Raw genomic sequence first — 22,785 nt, forward strand, 5'->3', positions numbered from 1 at the left:
AACTTCCACTGAAGGTTTTTATGTGCTTTATATGTACGTCCTCAAAATAAGCTGTAAAATATTGAAGGTGAGAAGGATGATACTGTGAGCAGAAGTTAAAGCAGATCTTAATATTTCAGGATGAGTGAATCGGGTCACCTTCTTTTGGAGGATTAATTCTTCAGAGAGCTTGGCAACTGTATAGATTTTGAAAACCGATTATGCCTGCATGATACAAATTCATCTGCCTTTTTGAAAGTGGAGCCTTCCTCCCTCCCTCCCTCCCTCCCTCCCTCCCTCTCTTTCTTTCTTTCTTTCTTTCTTTCTTTCTTTCTTTCTTTCTTTCTTTCTCTCTCTCTCTCTCTCTCTCTCTCCCTCCCTCCCTCCCTCCCTCCCTCCCTCTCTTTCTTTTTCTTTCTTTCTTTCTTTCTTTCTTTCTTTCTTTCTTTCTTTCTTTCTCTCTCTCTCTCTCTCTCTCTCTCTCTCTCTCTGTCTCTGTCTCTGTCTCTGTCTCTCTCTCTCTCTCTCTCTCTCTCTCTCTGTCTCTCCCTCCCTCCCTCCCTCCCTCCCTTCTTTTCTTTCTTTGTGGGCAAAGCCTTCCATTTATGCAGAAGGTGTCTTAACTCATAGGGAGCAGTGCCAGTGTGGCCAATCCTTCACCTGAGGGGCAGCTGCCTTGAACAGGAGAGGGTAGATTAAAAGAGAGTCCCTGTCCCTCAAGACATGCCAGCTTTGCTTGGTTTGCTGAGCCTTCTTGCACCCAGTGCCAGGCTCCTTCTGGTCTTGGAGGGAGGGAGGGAGGGACGGGCGGAGGCCCTTGAGAGCTGGAGGGTCCCGCTGTGAGTCTCAGTCACTCCTGGTCACCCAGGAATCCCTACTTGGATCAAAACGGGAAAGAGGAGGATTCTGCGTCCCCTTGTGCTGGTCCTCTTGTTCCCTTCTGGCAGTGAGGTGTGAGAACGGAGGGGTCGCTTATACATGGCAACTGATCGACCGCCGTTGCCGGCTACTGAGACGCTCAGAAGGGACGGCCTCGTGGAAAGGGTGCCTTGAGGGACTCCTCCTGGCTTGGTTCCTCCTTTCCCGGCACGACGGTTGTCTCACAGACCAGGGCAGGACCGGCTCGCCCCGGCCTGCAGCCGCCCAGGGGTGTGCAAGGCTGCCATCACGCCTGCACAAGTAGCAAGAGGGAGGGCTGTTGAAGCCCCTGGATGAGAGGAAGAGATTCCCCCAGGCCATGAGTTAAAGATGCAGAGCAGTCTTGAACATTTTCTTTGGTGTACTAAGCGCGTATTTTATTGGGCTGTTTCCTCGCTGTGAAGTTGGGAGCAGCCGGGCTGGTTTCCAGGGTCTTGGCCCGAGATCCCCTCCAGTGAGAACTGGTGTTTTTTTTGGGGGGGCGGGGTGTCTCTCCTCTCCCAGGTGTTCCAGAGTCCTCTCCCTCCCCCGTACCCGCAAGGCAGCAAGCTATCCATCTGAGTTTCTCCAGGTGAGGGCAGGGTCCCATGGCTGTCTCTGCCCTCCTCTCTCATGGCGGAGGTTTTCCGTCTGGGGCAGGCCATATGTGGCGAGGCTTGTTCTTGTTTCTCCTCCTCGGTTCAGGCCTCCGAATTCCTTTGCCTCTCACAGTGAAAGGCGGTGAATTGAACCGACTGCCCTGCGTTCTCTGTGCAGACATTCGTGCCAGACCCTGGCAGACGCCATCTCCTGGTCCAGCTCAGTGACAACACACTTATCCCGAAGAGGCGGTTCTTAAGAAATCTCTCTCCCGTTGGATCTCGGGTCATTCCAGGCATGGGTTTCACAAGCACACTTCAAAAGTCTATCAAGCCTTTAGTGGTGAAATGGATTCATTTAACGTGAAATCCTAGTCAGTTCTGCTGTCTTGTTTGGTGGGCACAGTTCTTGCTGGCCCATTTTGACGCACTGATTGTATTCTTTCGGAAAAGGCCGTTGGCAGAAATGGAACGCTTGGGGCACCGGGAATCCACCCGTTCCTCAGTTTTGCAGCTCTCAGGTCAAAGGCCAGGGCCCCGGTTCTCGCTTCTGTCCTGCGAGAGGCACCAAGAGGCCCAGGTTCGCTTGTCTTGTCTGGGAAGGTCCACTTTCTTGGCACATCGTGGCCCCAAGGGCGCACGTCGGCTCATGCTTTGCATGTGTGTCTTACCTAGAGTTTTTAATCTGGGGGTGGAGGGGGGAAGAGGTTGTGTGAGACGCAAAACCTGGTTTACTCTTAACAAACAGATTTTTGCCAATATGGTGAGAAGGCAAGGAAACTGGTGTTGCAGATGCAGGGCTTTTGTGGGCTTAAATAATGTTTTTGGACAAGTGGGGCCTTCTCAAAACCTTATTTCTATTTGCCAATTGTTTTCTTGATTGCCTCCCCACCCCACCCACCATGCATTCTGATTTGGGCTTTCCTGTGGTAGAAAAAAGCAGCCATTTCAGATTTAAGAATGTGCCGTGCTCAGTGATGCTGATCACGCATCATCATTTTTTTCCTAAAGAAAAGGGAAGGTGAAGCGGGCAGGGAGGGCGGGTGATGACCGTCTCGTGACTGGGAGTCTCTGCGGGTGCAAAGACTGAGGCGCCGTGTCTTGAGGAACAAATGCCACAACACTGGGACGCAGATTGTGAGGCATGCCTGACCGGGGAGGGATGCCTGTGATTCCTCCCCCTCTGGCCACTCTTTGCCCTCTGCAGCTTCCTTCCCCTGCGGGCCTCTGACCCAGGGCTGTGGGGCTGAATGGGCCTGGATCCCTGGAGGTGGGTGGAGGAAGGAAAGCAGGTTTGCAAAGCTGTGGCAGGCAAGTGAGGGCGGGGGAACCATAGCCAGGGCCCTGAGCCTCGCTGCTTGGTTTCTTGTGTATAAATCTGTGGACTTCACCTCTAAAGACAGCGCCTTGTTCAGAGGAACAGACTCTGATCTGCTGCCCAGCCCTCCACGCCAACGCAGGCGGTCGCTGCTGTAGAGAGAGCCCTCCCACCGGCAGGAGCAGAGGAGCCGAGGGGGAAGCATGGGGATCGGGGGCTTTTGGGGGGTTTCGTTTTGTGTGCTCTAAACCCCTCCCTCTGCCCCTCGCCCTGGGCTGCTCTGGGCTGAACCTGGCCGCTTTCACCTCTAGGTTTGTGGAAGGTCCTCTCTCAGCTAGCCAGCCAGCCAGCCAGCCAGGAGCGTGGAGAGTTTTCCTCTAGCAAGCCGTTTTCCACGCTCAGGGTCCAGCTGGGAGGTGGCTTCTCATGCCTGTCGCTAGTCTGGCCTGGCGGGGGGGGGGGGGTTCAGCTGCATTATTTTTCATGGTTCCTCTGACTGTGGGGATGTACCCGGTGCGCAAATATATCTCTTGGCTCTGTTTAAATAGCTTTGTCTGGCGCTAATATTTATTTGCAGTGTTGTCTTCCTAAGCGTTTTCATATTTGTGTTCTTGTACATTTAAATATAGATTGGAGCGCTTTGCAGAGTCAGATCTATCTGCCGTGGTCAGCGTTCTCTTGTGCCTTTTGCTGACTCCCTAAGTGGGCACTCTCGGCCTTTCGTACTGTCTAAATATCGGCAAGATAAAATTGTGTGTGTTTGTTTTCTTTTCTTTTCTTTCCTTTTTTTCCTTCTTGTTTCAGATTTTGGAGAAGAACCTTTTGTTATCCAAACTAAAATGTGATTAGATTTTTCTCCCGTTAGTGGGACAGACTCAGGGAAAGGGTGAACCCTAAGAAACCTTGATTTGCGAGGCTTGGGACTGACTGTCACCAAGGCCCTCAGGACCTCTGGGAGCCTCTGAGGGGCCACGTCCTCCATTGGAGGCTGGGTCTCAGACAGGAGCTGCTCCTCTGAAGCGAAACCCCATTCCTAGCTGTTCTGGTTACACCAGATATTTTGCTGCCTGAGTACAATATTGCTGCCATTTTAGCCCTTCTCTGCCAGGTGCCCCTGTGCCATTAGCCGCTTGGATTCTGTCTCAAGAGAATAAGCCGATGGCCCTCAGAGGTGGTGGAGCTGCTGCCAAGCCGGCACCCAAAGGAGCATCTCTGTGTTAAAATCTGAACCCCAGGCTGAGAATTTGGCATGTCTAGGAAGTGTCAGGAAAGTGATATATAACGGATAGTTTAATCAGAGGATTAAATCCCTGCTTTTGCTAAGAGCAATAAACTATGACAATATAATAGTACCTATTAATACATATTGGTTTGTAATTTCCAGACAACATCACTAGTCTGTCGGTATTACCTTCCCATGCGTTACTTTAGTGATAACAGGATCACCGTTTCTTCAGGGCATTGTCTAATAGTGCATTAGAAATGTATTATTTTAATTTGGATGGGTATAAAGTAGTCTCTGTGTAAGTGGGATCGGGCTTCCTTTCGTCTTGACGACTAAGCACTGAAACGGAAGGGCCGTCATGTCAGAGGCAAGCGGCCCCCGGTGCGTGTAAATAGGAGCCCCTCTGGCAGCCGTGCGTTCTGGGTCCCGGGGCCGCTTGGGTCTCTCCTCCCGCCTGTGAGAAGCCACGGCCCCAGAGGCAGGGGTGACCGTCTTGGCGGCAGCTCTTGCTTCCCCTGTTTGAAGAGCGGGTTCCCAAACGCCAGAGGTGTCGCGCCCACCACCGTCGCCAGAGAGAGGGAAGCTCTTGCCCGCTCACCCAGAGAGCAAGGAGGCCCTTGGAGGAATTCTGTGTCTGTCGCTCAGGCGGTTGTCCTCACTGTTCTTGATTCTTCTTCCATGGTTTCTGCTTACGTAATCTTTCTCTTCTCTCCGTGTCTTTGTTTTGCTTCCCAAGGCCATGAGGATGCGGTTTTGAAAAGTGTGGATAGTTTTAGCTTTCTCCACCACCCAGTTCACCAGAGGAGCTTAGAGATCCTGCAGAGATGCAAGGAGGAGAAGTACAGTAAGGCGCCACCCCCCCCACCATCTCTCTGACATGACACTCACACGCTGCAGGAAATGGACACCAGGAGCGTACGGGAGCTGTCAGGCCCAGCAGCCCTGCCTAGAGCCTTCTCGGGCCATATCTGAGGCAAGGCCATATCTGAGAACCCAGCAGGCCTTTGGGGACCCTTACGGGTCGGAAATTCGAGGCAAAGTGGGGCCTAGAATTTGGAAGAGATGCCCTGGGCTTGTCTCTGTAGTCCGTGGGCCTCCTAAAGGCACAGAGGCGTTTCCCCAAAGTAACTGCAGATGGATACCCTCGGGATAAAGACAGTGGACTGAAGCTTTTCAGCACTTACGGCCTTCAAACACTTGAAGGGATATATTCTTGGGCATTAATCTGGCAGGTCAAGCCAGAGGCTGGTCCCATTGCGATTTCCCTTTTTGTTTTATCGTAGCATCTAGATAGGAATTTGAAAAAGACCTTTCCACAAAGACTGTAGTGCCGCCTGCCAGAAACCCTGTGCCGTTTGGCAGAAGAGGGGTTAGCAGTGTGGTTACGCACGTGGTCTCCATTTCCTTGTCCTCACTTCTGTTTGTTACATAATAAACTAGTCCTGCATGAAAACCAGGCCTGTTTGCCTCCATTACTAATGATGGCTGGATTCCCGTTGTGGCAAGAGAAGGGGTCCAGCAGCATGAAATATAATATCCTCTGCCCTAAAGACTAGCACATGGTGTTTCAGAGGTACCGATCCATGGAGAGAGTCCTGCACGACACCATGATGCCAGCTTGCTCGTTAAGCAGTTTTGCCTATGCCATCTCCCCTTAAGGATCATCTAAGGTGCATCTCCGTTACAGATTTTCCAGATAGGAGAGACAGAGAGCTTATTTCTGAAGTTTGCCTACCTGCCTATAGAGGAAATGAGTCACCTTTTCGTAACGCTGCATGTGTGGGGTTCCGGGGAAGGTTTGAGATCTGATGTGTATAGAAAGGCCAGATTTGCAGCTCATTGGGGCCAAAGAAAGTGCCTCTCTGTACGCTGAGCCTGTTGGGTAGAGCGTTGTCTCCTCCCACAGAGGCTGAGGTTCCCCCCTGAGGCTGGAGATGGAGGGTAAGTGGGGACGTAGAAGGAAGGGCCCTTCTGTTTTCACAAGCGGAACAGATGGGGTGAGTTGCTCAGATTTCGCGTAAGACAAATTGCCCCCCTTTGTTTCATGCTGTGTGTGAACAGGAGATTGTCAACTACACAACTTGGCAATCTGCTGCTGCTGCTGAGACCGTTCTGCAGGGACCTGCCTAGGAGTTGCCTGGCAGGAGTGCCGCAGAGATCCAGCAAGCTCAGAGCAGCGTCTTCCGCAGCCCCCCCCCCCTCCCGCAGCTGCCTTTGGGAAGAGCCTCCTGCTCTTTCTTCTTGGCATCTGCTCAGCCGCAGGCCCTTTCCTCCGAATCTGGAGACAACATCCAGTCCCTCTGGTTGAAGCCGTCTTCTCCATGAACGCGTGTCATCCGAGACGAGAAGAGGCAACAGCCCGGGAGGCCTTGGCTCGGTTGAGCAGGGATGGAAAGCCATGAATCGTTTTTTGGTTTAGGTGGAGGCTTTGTGTGTGTGTGTGTTTTTTTCTCTGTTCTGAATCTGCTCCTGAGTCTATTTGTTTGTTTATTTATTTAAAGCATTTACCCCACCTTTCTCCTCAAAAGGGACCCAGGCAGCTTACATCATTAAAAGGCAATATTAAAGAGTTCCAGCGTGGAGAGAGGGAGACACATTTCTCTATCCATTTTTCACCCAGTACATAATTCTGAAATCCTTCTTTTTCCTAAAGGACGGAGCAGCTAGAACTGTGTGCAGTATTTTCAGATGAAGTTGCACCATCAGTTTGGTGCAGAATTCTTCTGCTGCTGACTGCTTTTGTTTCTTTGCACCTACGCTCAATCCTGCCTGCCGTTTTGTTCCTCCATCGTCCAGTTATGAGTCACTCCTAAGGAGAACGGCTGCCAAGCTGAAATGTTACCGGTCTTCTCTTTATTCCGTCAAGGGGTGAAGAGCCACTTTCCCCCGTCTTGACTTCCTGCTTTTTTAGTATGGATTCTTCTCCATTCTTGGCAGGGAAGGGCAGCGGTCTTGCTGACCAGGTGGTGAGGGATGCTCAGGGTGTGTTAAGTTACGACTTGGCAAATGCCCCCCACCCCACCCGTCGCTCATCTACAGGGCACTTGGGCATTTACCCCTCTGGGTCACGTGCCGTCCTCTGCCAACTTGGCTGCCCGCTTGCCCACCCCTGGCTTCTTGATCACGCTTTCAGTTTTGCTGCTGCTTTTGCAGAATCAAGTGACCAAATTGATCTGGGGTCAGACCAAGATCTCCCGTAAAACGATGAGAGTTTTAGTTTGTTGGGTCACCTAATTTACCTTTCAGTGATTTTTAAAACTGAAACCAAATCAGTCATTTACAGAGCTGCAGTTGATGCAAGTACTACATGTAAAAAGAGAATTAGGGTTTGCTTCCCTTAGAAACCGAGGCCTGGCTCTAGGTTTCCCTTAGAGGGAACTGAATCCTGGAAGGAATCAAACTTATTTTGCAAATCTGATTCCTGCAATACAGGAAATCTTATCTTTTTTTTACCAGGTGACTTCAAGGATTTAATTTCCGTGACACCCCCCCCCCATCCCACCCCGTTTGTTCTTGCATTATGCATTCCCTTTAGCATGGGACTGCTGATTTTCAGCAGCAGACCTGTTTCTCTGTTATGCTGATCCACTCTTAGTTTATTGTTAACAGACTCTAGCTTTAGGATGTAGAGTAAATTGGCATAAACGAGAAAGTCCAGGGTGTTTCGGAGCCTTCAGAGAGCTTCTTCCTGTTCCCTGCCCCGCGATTTTTAATCCAGCCCTGCCCTTAAAGTCAGCTGCTGTAGCGGAAGGGGAGCCTTGGCGTGATGGGACTGTGATTTGCACCCTTGTTGTGATGATTCCTCTTTCGGTCCCTAGCTTTGCCTCGTAGCCTCCCCCAGTTGTGGGTTCTCTCCCGAAGAGCCCTGCTCCTTTCTTCCCCATCACAGGACTCTCTTGTTCTGCAGTTTTCTGGGAAGAGGGAGGGCCGGTGGAGGCTGGAAGTGTGGGCTGGACCTCAGAGCCTTGTATGCTGAGGTAATCCAAGCTTCAGTCTACATACACCCTTGAGTAAGGAGCACAGTATTTATACGTCCTCCGCTCAGCTTGGTTTTTGTATCCGAGACATGAATCTGTTGCGACATCTGTTGCAAATAAAACACATTCGCCATAGAGCAGGGCGGCAGCAGATTGAACAGGGTGCCCGTGTGTGGCATTTCGTGGGTTCTGCGTTTGTCAGTAGCTGAACAGTTGGAAGGAAGGAAGCAGCCGACACACAGAAACAAACTATTTGCCAATAATAATCTGCTCCGAGGCTGTCTTTCAGTAGTTACGTCTGTGCTTTGTAAAACTCTTCAACATGGTTTGACTGGTGAGGCCGTTGGCTTTCAGTGCTAGGGAAGCTGGACTCTCCCTTATTTATTTATTTATTTATTTATTTAATTTATATCCCGCCTATCTAGTCGTGGTGGACTACTCTAGGCGGCCTTGTCCTCTCTGTTTTGTTTCCTGGACGCAGAGGTGCTTGTCTGTCTTAAAAGGTATTAGGATGGGAAGTAGATTCTGTGGCAAACCAACTAAATCATGCTCTCCCTTGTTTGCAGAACAGGCGTCAGCTCTCTTGCATCCTATGACTAGCCCTGTCTCTCTCTCTGCAGCCCTCTCCTCCCCATTCCCAGCATGTATCATTTCCAGCATACGTTGCAAGTTTAATCCATATTTGTTTTTTAGTTTGGTATTGTGATTTCCCCCCACCCCCTTATTGAACATTAACTTTGCTGCTGTGGATGTGCTGCTACAGGTATTGCCCGGAAATGCCCAAGAACACCTCTTTCGGATCTCCAGGGAGGCGTTAACACGATCAATGAGAAAAGCCAGCGGTGAGTGAAACCGCCAAAGAAAAAGCGCCGCCTACGAAAGAGTGGCGACCTTCTTCAGATGAGCTTCTCTTCTAAAATACCTGCCTTTTTTTTTCTCCCCTTGTTGTGGAAGCTCCGAGGTGACCCTGTGCTTGTTTCCCATGTTGCAGTGATGTCTATGGAGTCGGGTGGAACAACAGGATGGGAGTCCGGCCGAGCCGGCTCTCCGGCCATCACAGCGCCCTTGACAAAGACGGGATTTTTGTGAATTCGACGAATAGCAAGCTGCTGGAGAGAGCCCATGGCATCCTCATGTTAGTGTGTCTTTCTTTTTTATCCCAAATCTGGATGGATGAGTAGACAGAAGAGCTTCCTGTCGCTTCTCAGTTTCTGTCCCCCTGAGGAACAAAGAAAGAAGATTTCCAGGCCAAGGGGGTCCTGTTCAGCCAGAAATTATCCCGGTTCACTTGTGCCTGTTGACTCCCAAGAATGGGGAAAAATACTTCCCGGGTTTTCTGTCTCGCTTTTAGCATCCGGCGCCTTCGTTGGGACGGACAGGCATCGCCCTTTGCTCTCATGCTTCAGGCAGCAACACATCACCCACCATGCGCGACTGGAGTGCGTGGAGGGACAGCCCGCTGGCCTGTGTGCCATTTGGGGGCCCCCAGTACCCCCCTGCCCCACCCTTAGGACCTATCATTCCCCCAGAGCATGTCTTGTCATGAGACCTCTGAAGATTTAAATTAAAAGGAGGCCTTGGATGGCATACTTCTCTTCATAAATGTTCCGTTATTGTAATAAATTCCATCAACCCGTTTCTTCCATCTGATATCCCCTTGCCACTTAAGAGATACAGCTGAACAGTATGGCGTCCACTTAATGAATTGTGGATCAGAGAATGTCACATCGCCTTTCAGTCCATAAAGAATGGTGTCCCGTGATGGTGGGTGGGTCTATAGAAAGAGATGTGAAATCTTTTTTTTGAGAGAGAGAGAGAGAGAGAGTACAGTGTCTTCTCAAAAATAGTTTCTATGCACTTAATCTTGAGCATTAACATTCGTATGAAGAGAAACCAGAGAACAAAATCCATGAACTCCAGGCCGATTCCATTTTTTTTTAATGTTGTGCCAAAACAAGGTTTTTAAAGTGTGACTATAGGAGGGGAATCTTTGTCCCATGGCAGGTGTGAGTTTGAGCCACCAGCCTCTCCCTTCAACCCTCATGTGGATCCTCACTTTTTTTTTTCCTTAGGCGAAACAGGAACGTCAAGGCCAAGCCTAGCCTTCCAAAGGTGAGAGAGTTCAAGTACTCTGCATCAAAGCGCTGCGGACGCATGAAGCTGCTTCACGGGCGATGCTCTTTTCCCATTTCCTCCTTGTAAGAAAAGCGTATAGAAAAATGTCCCCTGGCCTCTACGAATACAGTGTGCCTTGCGTTGTTTGTGCAATTGGTGTATTCTGAACTGTGCAGCTGTGCTGCTTTATTTATGGAGAGAGAGAGAGAGAGAGAGAGAGAGAGAGAGATTATCTCCACGAAGGCCACGTGGCTGCTCCCACGCTACCAGCCGGTGGGCTTTGTGCACAGATGTCGGTGCCCGGCTGCACTCACAACCCAGTTTAGCTCTTGGATGTGTGTTTTCTCAGCATTTGCTGGAGGTGACGTCCCTCAAGCACCTGGCAAACCTGACGTTGCACGACCGCATCACCAAGTCGCTCCTCCATCTTCACAAGAAGAAGAAGCCTCCGAGCATCAGTGCACAGTTTCAGGTTGGCTGCAGTTTTTGATACCGAGAGACTGGGCTACAGGAAGAATGTGACGTTGGTGTTCGGTCAGCAGAAGAACGGGGGGGGGGGGAACACCACAGGCATCACATTGTTTCTGTAGCTCGATAGGAACCCTGTATTTAGAGCAACGTTGTTCCTGAGCCTTAAGAGTTCCTGGTTGTTGGGGGAAGAATCATGCTGCTTAGCCCCGAGGTAAGGCTGGGCTCCTTTTCAGCTGGGAGGCAGGAAGGTCAGCAGCACCCGGGCCCCTTCGCCTCACCTTCCGGGTTCCTCCTTTGTGAGCTCGGAACGGGTCTGGCATCCAGTCTCCTCAGCGGTGTCCTTGACCAGTCTGTCGTAAAAGTGGTTAATGTTACTCTGTTCCCAGTTTCATTTCTGGTGGAAAAGGCAGGTTCAAAGCAGGACAGGGGACGGTTGGGGAAATGTTGCCTCCCAAACATGGTTTTCTCGTTGAGTCTCCTTTGCATGGCATTCTCTACTTCAGACATCGCTCACCAAACTGATGGAGACCCTTGGCCAGTCGGAGCCCTATTTTGTGAAGTGCCTTCGATCCAACGCGGAGAAGGTGAGCACCTCCCCGATTCCGGGCCGCCTGCAGCCGGAACCCGAGCCGGAGTGATTTGTGATTCCTCCAACTCTCAGCTTTGGAGAGGAGAATGCAGGCCAGGCTTCCTTTTCTGGTGTGTTTTCTTGCCCTTTGGGTAACAGCAGGAGCTCTCTGCCCTGATCCTGCTTTAGGTCAGGGTGAATTCGGTCGGTTTCCTCACTTCCCGTTTGAGAAGGAAAAGCAAAATCCCATCTGATTGCACAAACCGTTGAAGGCGCTTGTTGACAGGAGAACTGCCCGTCACTTGACTTCACCTTAATCGTCCGTCCAGCAGTTGAAATACAGGCAATGTGGCCTCAGAAGCCATTCCGCTTCTTTCCCTTGTTCAGTGAATGTGGAGGTTTCTTTATTTATTCTGTGGCTTTAACCTCCTGCTATTGAAAGACTTCCTCTCCCTCCCCACCCATCCAGTCATAACTTTTGCACAAAAAAGTTGCTGTCCTTGGTAAAACCAAGTTTCAAAATGCTGATTATTTTTAAAGAAAAACATGTAAATGCTTTGGATTGGATATTGTTGGTCATTCCGAAACGCCTTCTGTTATTGGCTGATGAAAATGCGACCAATTGTTGACATCGTTTTAAGGGTTTTCTGTTTTAGTGGCAGGAATTTGGTTTTCAGGGTTGTAGACTCAAGCATTTTAGTTGAAAACTAGCCTACTAAAGCAGACAGGAAGGCCCTCTCCTGCTCTGTTGCTGTGAGGCTGGTGTGGAGATCACGCTGGGATGCCGTGCCCGGCCTGACCCTTGTGTGTTCTGCATTTGTAGCTCCCACTGAGGTTCAACGACAGCCTGGTCCTTCGGCAGTTGCGATACACAGGGATGCTGGAGACGGTGCGCATTCGGCAGTCAGGATACAGCTGCAAATATTCTTTCCAGGTCAGACAAGCTTTTCTGCAAGCCTTTCCAGGACGGAGGGCCAAATCTGGGGCAAAGCTTTTCTGTCCCCCCATATACACCCCTTTACAGGGAGGGGCAACGTACAGAAGTGCACAAAAGGCATTATTGCCCAGGGAGGGGTGTTGACGTGTCCGATCTGGAGAGTAAACCAGCTTTGTGAGCAGGGGTTTGCAACCCTGTAAGAGCTGTGTCCTGTCCCATGTCTTGGGAGCCACCTCTGCCTGTCTGGCATGGTTAAGACAGAGCGGAGGAAGCCCCAAAAGGCAGGGGGGACGGCAGCCAAGGCAGCGGGAGGTCCCTCGGAGGTGGAGGGTGCAGAACAGCTGGCCAGGTTGGCCCCAGCCGTCCTTGGAGGCCTTGCGGAGCCCCCAGAGCCGCCCACTTCAAGTCTCTGGAGTGCCTCATGGAAGAGAGGGAGAAGGCAGGAGGGCAGCAGAGCATGGAGAGCGAAGGAGCAGTGGGTGTGCCTCCGAGGTGCTGATGGAACCGGTGTCTTCTGCTCGCTCGCTCATCTCCCCTGAGCAGGAGGCGGTGCGGATGCTGGCTGGCCTGGGGTCCATTGGGGCCCAGGGCTGGAGCTCCTCCACGGACCGAATTCATGTCCTTGCTGACCCTCTCCCATCGCGCTTCCTGAATTGAGGCGTAGACACCCCTGTGGAGCCTGTCGGACTTGTAGGAAGAGTTAACTTGCAGGATTGTCCGATCCCTCAAGAACAGAGAGGCTGCTTCAGAAACAAGGTCCTCTTTCTCTTCTTGCATGGAGGGAGGTGTGCATTAAGACAGGACATGTGAAATCACACTACCTCTGGGAAGAGGGGAAGACTTTAAAAGAAGGGAGGGAGGGAGGGAGGGAGGAAGGAAGGAAGGAAGGAAGGAAGGAAGGAAGGAAGGAAGGAAGGAAGGAAGGAAGGAAGGAAGGTCGCCTCCATTCCTGATCCGCTCCCTTGAGCAAGCCTGAGATCCACAGGCAGAGACGTTGCTGCCTCTGGTGACCCACCCTGGAGGTGTTTACTCCAGCGGCGGTGCAAGGGGCTTGTGTGAGCTTTCATAATAGAGTGACAAAGCAGGTGCCCGTATCGTAACCGTGTCGGTGCTCATCTGGTTTTCCAGGACTTTGTGGGCCATTTCCATGTTCTTCTCCCACCGGGGACTGTCCCGTCGAAGCAAAATATCCAAGATTTCTTGAGGAAAACGAAGATCACCCCAGACAGTTACCAAGTGGGGAGAACGATGGTGAGTGCCGCATCTCAGCCTGCGGTTCCCGGGGGTGCCACCTGAAATTTATTTATTTATTATTTATTTATTTATTTTATTTATATCCCGCCTATCTAGTCGCGGAGGACTACTCTAGGCGGCTTACAACAGAGATAAAATACTATAAAAATAAAACAACAAATTACAAAACAATTAGAGGTAAAAAGACAATAAGAGAAAAGAAAATCAAAAGTAATCTGGTGAGAAGGCCTGCCGAAACATCCAGGTCTTTAGTAGATTCTTAAAGGTGCCCAGCGAGGGAGCTCCACGAATACCAGGAGGTAAATTATTCCACAGGCGAGGAGCCACCGCCGAGAAGGCCCTATTTCTTGAAAGGGGCGCCGTTAGCATGCAGAGGTCACACGGCTCCTTGGCGCCGCCTCTCCTGTACAGCCTCTGTCGGGTTTCTTGAAAGCTTCCCCAGCTGAAGGCTGGGATGTGCCCGAGGGATCACCTTGGGGTACCTTGGAGATGGGAATGGAACGAGAGGTGGGCAGAACCAGTTTTCCTAAATGTATTTGCAAAGAGAGTGGTCTGTCCCTGCATTAGAGGGGTGCCTGGCTGTTAAGACGGACTGGACAAGGATGCTTAGCAAGTGGCCTCTGTCGGCCGGGCCGGGCCAGGCACCCATCTCTCCCTTCTCTCTTGCGGCGCGCCAGGTGTTCCTGAAGGAGCAGGGGAGGCAGTCTCTGCAGGGCCTGCTGCACAAGGAGGTCTTGCGAAGGATCACCCTCTTGCAGAGCTGGTTCCGGGCGATGCTCGACAGAAGGCATTTCCTCAACCAGAGGCAGGCAGCCCGAGTCATACAGGTGAGCTCCGCCTGGCGATCGTCATTCCTTTCACCTGCCAGATAGCCTCTCTCTCTCTCTCTCTCTCTCTCTCTCTCTCTCTCACACACACACACACACACACATATGTATATATATATATATATATATATATATATATATATATATATATATATATATATATATATATATATATACAATTTTCCTTCATGTTCTGGAGGATTAAAAAGTGTGTCTGCTGCTTCTAGGTGAAAAAGGCTCTTTGCCTCCATGGCAAAGCCTTGGTGCAGAGGTGGGCCAGTGGGTGTCAGAGGGAAGGCTCCTTCCCTCCCGGGGGAAGCAGAGGAGAGCTGTGGGGCTGCCAGTGTGGGCGGAGGGTGGCTTCGGCTCTCGCCTCGTAGGTGGAGTGGTGGCGAGGCTCCCGGGCCTTTTCAGAAGGAGTCCTGGAAAAGGCCTGGTGTCCCCCCCCCTTTTTTTCTTTCTTTCACTCCCCCCTCTAGCAACACTGGCGTCTGTGTGAGAGACGGAGGCGAGCGGAGGCGGAAGAGTCCTTGAGCCACGCTCTTTCGGTGCATGAGGCAGCCACCACCCTTCAGGCCTCCTGGCGAGGCTGGGTGGCCAGGCGGAGGTTCCAGCAGATGCGGGTGGCCAGCCTGGTGATCCAGAGCCATTGGCGGGAGTGCCTGCGGCGCCGACACGCGGCGGCCACGTTGCTCCAGGCACAATGGCGGGGCTCCCACGCCAGGAGCCACTCTCGGGCCCAGAGGGACGAAGCGGCCTTAGGAGGACACGGAGCACAGCAGAGGTGGGTTGTCCGGGCCACCTTTCCTGAGAGGTCTCCCTCGGGGCAGGGGAAGGGCGGCCCCCCAGGTCCTGTCAGTCATCTGCTAAAGGAGCCGATGGTCCGCCCTGGCAGCAGGTGGCCTTCCTCTACCTCTCGGAGATGCAGGGGGTGCCAGGGCGCAGCGTCATTGTGATGGGGATGGAGGAAGATCAGGTTCCCCCCCCCCACACACACACACACACCGAAGGGGCTGGCTTGAGAAACTCTGTGATCTGCTTAGCTCTGTCGAGGCAGAGGAAACGGGGGGCCCTCTGTCCCCCTGTGCCTGTGGGGCGGCCAGGCGGCCTGAGGAATTAGCTTTGGGGAAACCAGGGGGCCGGGTGGGTGGGAAAAGGGGTAAAGAGGGAAGGAAGGAAGGAAAAGGGGAGGCTCACTGCCATGAACCGAGTGGCTGTGAGCATCCCTCTTTTTGGATACAATAGGTTAAGGACTTTGGAGGAGCAGAATTCGAAAGAGGCACCGATGAAGAAAGGTCTTGATCTTCCAGAAGAAGGTGGGATGGAGCTGGAGGAGCGTTTGGGTGCGAAAGGTTCCGACCCTTCTGAGTGGGAAGATCATTCCTTTGAAGAGCGTGTGAGAGCTGTGGAAGAGCACAAATTGGAGACGGAAGATCCCGGGGCTTCTTTCTACACCCACCCCAGGAAGGCCAGTAGCCAGAGCGGAGCCAGCCCCGAAGAGCTGGCCGCGGTGAGAGGCAGGCCCAAGTCCCTGGAAGACCTGCCCCAGAGGAAAGGGGTGCGCGCCAAGCGGGAGAGCCGGCGGATGCGTGAGCTGGAGCAAGCCATCTTTAGCCTGGAGCTGCTGAAGGTTCGCTCCACGGGAGGGGCCTCTGCGGCCGAGGAGCAGCAGCAGCAGGAGGGGTCCCCGGAGCCCCTCTCCGAAGAGGTGCCCTCCCCGCGGGGGACGCCGGAGAGCGAGAGCTCCCAGGGCAGCCTGGAGCTGCCGAGCCACGAGGAGCCCCCGCCCCCCCAAGGGCACCCTCCGCAGCCTCTTCCGGGGAACTCGAGGCCCCAGAGTCCCCCCCAGGGGGCGGTTCACGGTGCCCCCCGTCCGGCGGCTGATGGAAATGGAGCGGTATCCGTCTCTGGCGCTGAGTCTCCAGAGTGCCTTGCCGTTCGGGAGCGCCCGGCAGGAGATGCCCAAGGCATTGCCGTCTCTTTGGGGCACCCAAGGCCGTTGCTGAGTTCCAGCAGCCTCCCTACTTTCTACCTGCCTCCCCAGGACCTTCTGGAGACGGCTCCGTCTGTGCCAGAGACGAACGGGAGGACCCAGCCAGTGGAAACGGGGAGCAAACTTTCCTTTCCAGAAGCCGGGAAGAGCTCGGCCTTGGAACAGCCAGGGCCGAGGCCTGCCTTTCATGGGGAAGCTCTGGAGGGGGCGGCGTTTCCCGCCTCAGGTGTGCCGCCTTCAGAGTCAGTGATTCAGAAGCTGGAGAAGCTCAATGTGGAGAAGGAGGAGCGCCGAAAGCGGAAGCAGCTGCAGAACGAGAAAGAAATGATGGACCAGATCCGTCAACAGAAGGAAATTTTGGGGAAGCAGCGTAAAGTTTTTGAGGAGCTTGAGAGGCAGGAGAGTGAGCAGCACAGGATCCGGGAGCCCTCGCAAGGACCCTCTGTCCCCTCACCAAAGCGGGGAGAGGGCCCACGACCCTCCCTCTGCTGGGCGGATCTCCAGGAGCAAGGGGAGCGCATCCTGGCAAGGAGCCCGGACCCAAAGCCCGTCCCTGCCTTGAGCAGCCCGTCCCTTCCCGTCACCAAAAAGGGAAGCCCACCTGCCATCCGGCCGACCCACAAGGAGAGCACCATCCTTTTGATCCTGGAGCGGAAGGAAGGCCAGGCGGCCACCGCGGAGTCGGCCAGGAGAGAGCCCCCCCCACAGGCGCCGAGAGCAGCTGGATCTTGGGAGGGCCCGAGCCACCCGCCCGCGAGGGAAAAACGCTTCAGGCTGCCCCGGATCCCCAGCCAGAGCACCGACAGCTCTTCCAGCGAAACCCGAGTCAGCTCCATTTTTTTTACTCCAAAGGACAGTCACTTCACGGGCACTAAGTGAGTACAGTGTTGAAAGGATTCCTTTTCCATTTTGTGAGGCTGATTTTAAGTTCTCCTGAAAATGATGGCTGGGAGAAGGGTGGAAGGAAGAGGTGTCCCTCAAGGGAGGACATAATAAGGATGCCTGCAGGCAGAGTTAATAGCAAAAGGGCAGCCAAGATGGGGTCAGCCTGGCCTCCAGTGGGAGGGAGTTCCACAGCCTGGGAGCAGCAACTCTCCCGTGTCCCCACCGGGTGGGACCAAGAGGAAGCTCCTGATGACTCGTAACGAGAACTTTGCTTGCTGGTTTCAGGAAAGAATCCGCAGCCCAGCCGTTCCTCGCCAAAGAAGAGCCCCGAAGGCCTCTGAAGACTTCTGTGCCAGCCAGCGGGGAGGTAAGCAGTTGCCCGTCTGCCAGCCACAGTCTGGGGTTGGGGGGGGTGGGGGTGGGGGTGGGGGTTAGAGACATTCACGTACTACCAGGAGAGCAGGCACAGGGTTTATGGCTTCTGCACCCCAGGACAAAACGAAAGCACTGGCCACACTTTCCCTGAGAGTTTCTGGGTTGTGCGGGAACAGAGAACAGCTGGGGCTTGACATGAACCAATGCGTTGCCAAAGAAGCAGGCAGAACCCCTGCCCGGCCACTTTATCGTGGGCTCATCACAACCTTTTTGTTTTCCTTTTGGCACTGCTGCGTTTGGGAAAGAGCGCATTCCTCACCCTCCACATTGCTTCTTTGTTCTTGCTGTGCACCCAATGCCAGCAGAGCCACCTGTGTGTGTGTGTGTGTGTTTCTCTCCCCCCCCCTTGGTTTGTTTGTTTGTTTGTTTCAAACATTGTCATGTTATTGTTTTATCATTTGGTATCAAGCAGGTTTCCCGACCAGCCCATAAAAAGAAAGCCCGCATGGCCCGGACCCGCTCCAATTTCTTGACTAGAGGTGCTTTTGCGGACTGGGAGGGGGACTCGGAGGAAGAGGATGGCGAGGACAGTTTTGAGCTCCTTCTCTCCCTCGACCCACCTCCTCACCCTGAGCCCAGCTGTGCCGCCCGGCTCGGGCAGCCCTGGCACAGTGACTCGGAAATGGTAATTCCTCCCACCATTCCCTGGCTCTCCTCGGGCTCTCCTGGCACCTTCTGCTGCTGTCCTTCTCCCACTTTCTGATGGCCTTGGCAGAGGGGAGCCCCCGAGGAGGAGGGCAGCTGCCGGGGCCCCAAACCCTCCTGGCAGCCTCTGAGCAGGGACTTGTAAAGCCCAGCCCTCTGTGTTGGGCCTCCTCTCTCTCTCTCTCTCTCTCTCTCTCTCTCTCTCCGCTCTTCTCTTCATTCCTCTCCAGCGCTTCCCTCTGCTTTTGCACAGGAGGAGAACTGCTCTCTCAGGGAGAGACTAAAGTGCCCTGGCAGGCGTGGGGCAGTGGGACTACCAGAGGGGAGCCAAGTGCCAACGGAAGGGTTCGCTCCCCAGCAGGCAGTGGGGCCTTTGGCGGGGATCTGTGAGATCACCCTGTCGCTCAGGGGGGGGAGCATCAGCTTTACCCCACCCATGAGTTGACAGGACAGAAGCCAGCTGTGCCACATCTGTGTTCTTCTCCAGAGTTGGCTTGGCAGGTTGTGTGCCTCCCTCGTCCCTTCCATGTGGCCCTTTGGGTCAAGCTTGAAAGCTCCGGGTCCCCGAGCGGAAAGGCCAGCAGTTCCGTCCCTTGGCCACCCAATGCGTAGGCTGGGCTCAGCCCTGTGAGTAGGGCTGCCTTCCTTTGGCTGCTCACCTAAGGAAGCCGAGGGGGTGAGTGGCTCGTGCGGGGGTTTCGTAGCAGGCACTGACGTGGTGGTTGGACAGATTCTTCTCACGAGACACCCAGCTCTTTGAGTGTGAAGCGACAGGTCCAGGAACCAGGTGGCACAGGCAGGAAAGAGGCTGGGGCCCCAGGGGTTCGCCCTGTTCCAGTCCCGTATTCCTGCGCACCGTGTGCATCGCTCCTTGGGAATATAGAGGTGAAGAGGATCAGAAGAGAATCAAAATAGGTCATTACCACCTTTACACGAGTTGGTGGGGAACAAAAGCCTTAGGATTCCACTTCCCCAAGATTGCACATTATCTTTTGGCTTCTGAGTTCATGGAAATGGTCTTTGGCATAGCATTACTTTAAAATACGCTCTGATGGCGTGGCAGCCTCTCTGGTGCTGGCTGGTCCAGTCCTGTCCTGTCCCTACTCTGTGCTACGCAGAAGAATGGAAATTCTTTTCCCAAGCACTTGCAAACTTTGCAGATTGTGGTTATAAATAGAAACAGAATTTCTGAAAATAAAACTGACAGCATTAACAGGACCCCTTGCCTCAGTCTAGATTAACATATTTCTGCATGTTGATGGTGGCAGAAGGCTTTGGGGAGAGATGCGGAAAAAGAGGGCTGGCTGCAGGTTCCATCACCGTCTGCCTCGCCCTAGACTTTCCAAATTACCTTCGCTGGACAGAGAAGCCTGGAGGTTAAAAAAGCCATCTCTACGAAGAGGTCGGCCAGATAACAGTTTTGGGAAACAGGCTGAGGTTGCATCACTGAACTTGAACTTGGGCTGATTTCACTAAAGCTCTTTGGTCGAGCAGAGAGTCAGCAGAAGGCAAAATGCGCCAAGGAAGCCGTTCTTCCTGGGCATTCAGAGAGCACGGGAGGGTTTGTAGCCGAAGCTCCGGGCCCCTCAGAGTTTGAGTAAGGAGGTAAAAGGAAACTGGATGAAGAAAGGGTCGCGGTATCTTGAACATGCAGGAGATGAAGGGCTTCCTTCAAGAATATATTAAAGCCGTTTATCAGACTGAAATATTGAAGGAGTCTTCTTCCTTCCTTCCTCCCTTCCTTTCTTTTGAGGGGCAAGTGCCATATTTTGTGAAGCTCCTCCATTGCGCCGCTGGAGGGCCTTTCATTGCCTTCTTGAGACGGTTTTCATTGGGGGGCAATGGAACATGGAGGGGGCTTTGCTTCAGCAGGACTTTTTCAGACTTTTAACCGGGGGGGGGGGTAGCAGCAAGAGGGGCACTGCCCAGGCACACCAGGGATCTTCACAGCGGGAGCCAGGCCAGTGAGGATGATGCCCGGAAGGTACCCATGCACACACCTGTTTCAAAGGCATACCTGCACACCCACTCTGGCTCCTCCCTGTATTGAGCCCAGCCCTAAATGACAAGCAACGGAAGGGATTGTTCTTTCTCTCTTAGAGAGAAAGGGCCCAGGGTGGAGACTGGAACCGGGAACCCATGGGCTCTCCACTTTACGGGTGGTTGTGGGGGGGGGCAGACAGGCCCCGCGCCTCCCCTCCGATTGATTCCCTTCGGCCAGTGCCAGCAAGGCACGTTGCTTCCAGTAACCCACTTTGTGTTTATTTCTAATACCTGCTAAACGGCTAACATCCCTTCCATTTCCCGCCTGCCCCCCACCCACCTCCACTTGCTCAGAAGTGTCGTAACAAGTCCGAGGGAGGGGTGAGAGAGGGCCTGGGGAGGCAGCAGTGCCACAGGTGTCTTCAGAGAGGGGTCTTCAGGCACCTCGTGGCAGCTTCCAAGAAGCCACCGAGCAGGCATGCCGGGAACACCTTGCTCTTCTCTCGGCCACCAGTCCTCTGGGCAGATGGGGGTGCGCTGCTCCCCCCTTCCTTCTGTCGCATGAGAGGACCCTGAGCCGGCGGGAGAAGAGTCCTCATTCTATTCTCTCTCTCTCTCTCTCTCTCTCTCCACGGCCAGCGCTTTGGCTGCCAAGCAGAACTCAAGGCAAGCCATTCTCACTTGGAAGCTGTTTCTCGCAAGTGTTTGCTCTGCAGTAGCTTTAATAGCTAAAGACCAGCCGGCCTGCAAATGACACAGAAGGAGGGGGCTGGAGATATTGATTGTGCTTTTAATTCTTGTAGATGCTGCAGCGGTTCTCGTCCAGCGAAGGCCAAGCGAGGCTTCAGAAAGCAATGTCTCAAGGAGAGATTGGAAAGCTGCCGTTGGCTCAGAAGACAGTAGCTACAGGAGGAAGGTATAAAAAGTTCTCAGCAAGAAGGAAATGGGGACAGGGAGGCAGCTTAAGTTTTACGATGCCCGTCTTTCTCCTAAGAAAGTTACACGATCGGTCCACGCATGGACATAACGTAATAAGCATTTGGGGTCCTTCGCTCCCCCTCTCGCCTGGTGGAGAAATGTATCCGGCAGGCTTTGGGAATGACCTCGTTGCAGACGGGAGATTCTTTGGTGGGGGAGATGGTTGAATGCCCGGGGGCTCCCTTGGCAGAGAGGATTCTTTCCAGATGCCGGGCAGGGGGAGGAGCCGTTCGCTCTGCGGGAGACCCTGTGGCACACAGGACTTGGCCGGTTGTTGTTTTCCTGGCGGTTTTCGGCCAGGGACAACTCTGTGAGAACTGTTGCCCTCACGTAAGCTGAATTCATATGACCAGAAGCATGTGTTTGTCTTCAGTAAACTTTATAACGAGTTGTTTTTATCACTCATCTAATTTTTCTCCGCATCATGAGTTGTTTTACCAGCGGGAGTGAGCGTTCACAGGGAGATGGTAGGTTTTGTGGCTTTCTGTTCTTTTTTGCTTAGTAGCTTCAGAAAGCCGTTGTGATTGCCAGGAGCAGCTATTGATCACCTGGCAGAGATGGCGCAGCCGTAGGACATGTGAATAACGAAAGGAAGCACTTCATTAACTCCAGGGTTTCTCAAAATATGTCAGGGTGAGGAAGGGGGGGGGCGAGTGACATGCAAGCAGCGAAAAAGGAGGGCGTCCAGTTTGTTCCCATTTAATTTTTTTTATTCCACCTGGGTAACGCTCAGTGTTGCCTCACCTCCTTTTCTCTCCCCACAACCCCCGTCCCCGGCAGGCTTGTAGAGCGAAACACCTTCCTTCCCAGAAAAGGCGCTTCGGCCAGCTAGAATTCATGCATTGAAGAGGAGCGGTTTATTGGATGTGGCAGTGCAGTCTAACAAATTAATAGTTTGTGACTCTAACATTGAAACCGTCTCAGCACTATGCAAAGAATACCAAATTCACAATAACACCTTAAATCTCCCGTTGAAAGTTGAGATGGTGTGAGTGCCCCATGCTCCCAGTTTTGGAGGACTGCCTCAGACCCCCTTCTCGTTCCTAAAAACAGCACGGGGCTGCCTGGATCTGGAGTAGGGCTGGATTCCCCCCCCCCATTTGCCCCACAGGTTGCCCTCTTCATTCCTGGTCACGACGGGGAGAACTAGCTGGTCTAGATCCAGAAGAGAAAGGGTGCAGAGCAGCCGGGAGGCTTGGGATGAAAGGGGATGCATTCTCAGGGGGCCTCTTCTCTTCCTGCTTGTCCTTCAGCAGGTCTCAAAGAGCCAGGATGAAATTTTGGGGGAAGGGGAGGCAGTGGGAGAAGAAAGCAAGCCGGGAGAAGCTTTCCACCCCGTTGGAACTGCTGGAGTTGCCTCCCAACCAGGCAGCTCCCGGAAGAGACGTCTCCAGTCTGCAGCTTGAAGAAGGTAAAGTGTGTCGGGAAGGGGGGAGGTGGCCTGGGAACCTGGCAGGGTTAAAGGATCTGCAGATTTCCGGGGGGAGGTGTGGGGGGTTTGAACATCCTAAGAAACGGTGGTGCTCTTGCATGAAGCAGAGAGAGAAAACTCAGGGGTCAGTCCAGGCCTTCCGGGATGGGAGTGCCACATGAAACCCTTTCTGTGGCATCGTCTTTTCAGAGAGGAGTCACGGTGTGTGTGTGTTGGGCGGGGGGGGGGGGGCTGAAGCAGAACAAATACGGGACAGCACTGACAAAG

General features: G+C 53.1%; 1 protein-coding gene across 10 annotated transcripts in view; it reads left to right on the top strand.

Moving 5' to 3' along the window:
* Positions 1-22,785, top strand: part of MYO9A (myosin IXA) — an 85,081-nt gene that overhangs the window by 46,559 nt on the left and 15,737 nt on the right. For 4 of the 10 annotated variants that reach the window (XM_072981851.2, XM_072981843.2, XM_072981846.2 and 1 more), the window contains 15 exons: positions 4,755-4,862; positions 8,759-8,837; positions 8,987-9,130; positions 10,068-10,107; positions 10,460-10,582; positions 11,085-11,165; positions 11,973-12,083; positions 13,215-13,337; positions 14,018-14,167; positions 14,647-14,951; positions 15,413-17,035; positions 17,331-17,412; positions 17,890-18,105; positions 20,912-21,024; positions 22,340-22,497. In XM_072981851.2, the coding sequence (XP_072837952.2) occupies positions 4,755-4,862; positions 8,759-8,837; positions 8,987-9,130; positions 10,068-10,107; positions 10,460-10,582; positions 11,085-11,165; positions 11,973-12,083; positions 13,215-13,337; positions 14,018-14,167; positions 14,647-14,951; positions 15,413-17,035; positions 17,331-17,412; positions 17,890-18,105; positions 20,912-21,024; positions 22,340-22,497 (3,456 nt within the window). The remainder of the gene's footprint in view (positions 1-4,754; positions 4,863-8,758; positions 8,838-8,986; positions 9,131-10,067; positions 10,108-10,459; positions 10,583-11,084; positions 11,166-11,972; positions 12,084-13,214; positions 13,338-14,017; positions 14,168-14,646; positions 14,952-15,412; positions 17,036-17,330; positions 17,413-17,889; positions 18,106-20,911; positions 21,025-22,339; positions 22,498-22,785) is intronic. The other 6 variants (XM_072981848.2, XM_078381036.1, XM_072981845.2 and 3 more) reach the window with 5 other exon arrangements.

The sequence above is a fragment of the Pogona vitticeps genome, chromosome 12, assembly GCF_051106095.1.
Source record: "Pogona vitticeps strain Pit_001003342236 chromosome 12, PviZW2.1, whole genome shotgun sequence".
Lineage (NCBI taxonomy): Eukaryota > Metazoa > Chordata > Lepidosauria > Squamata > Agamidae > Pogona > Pogona vitticeps.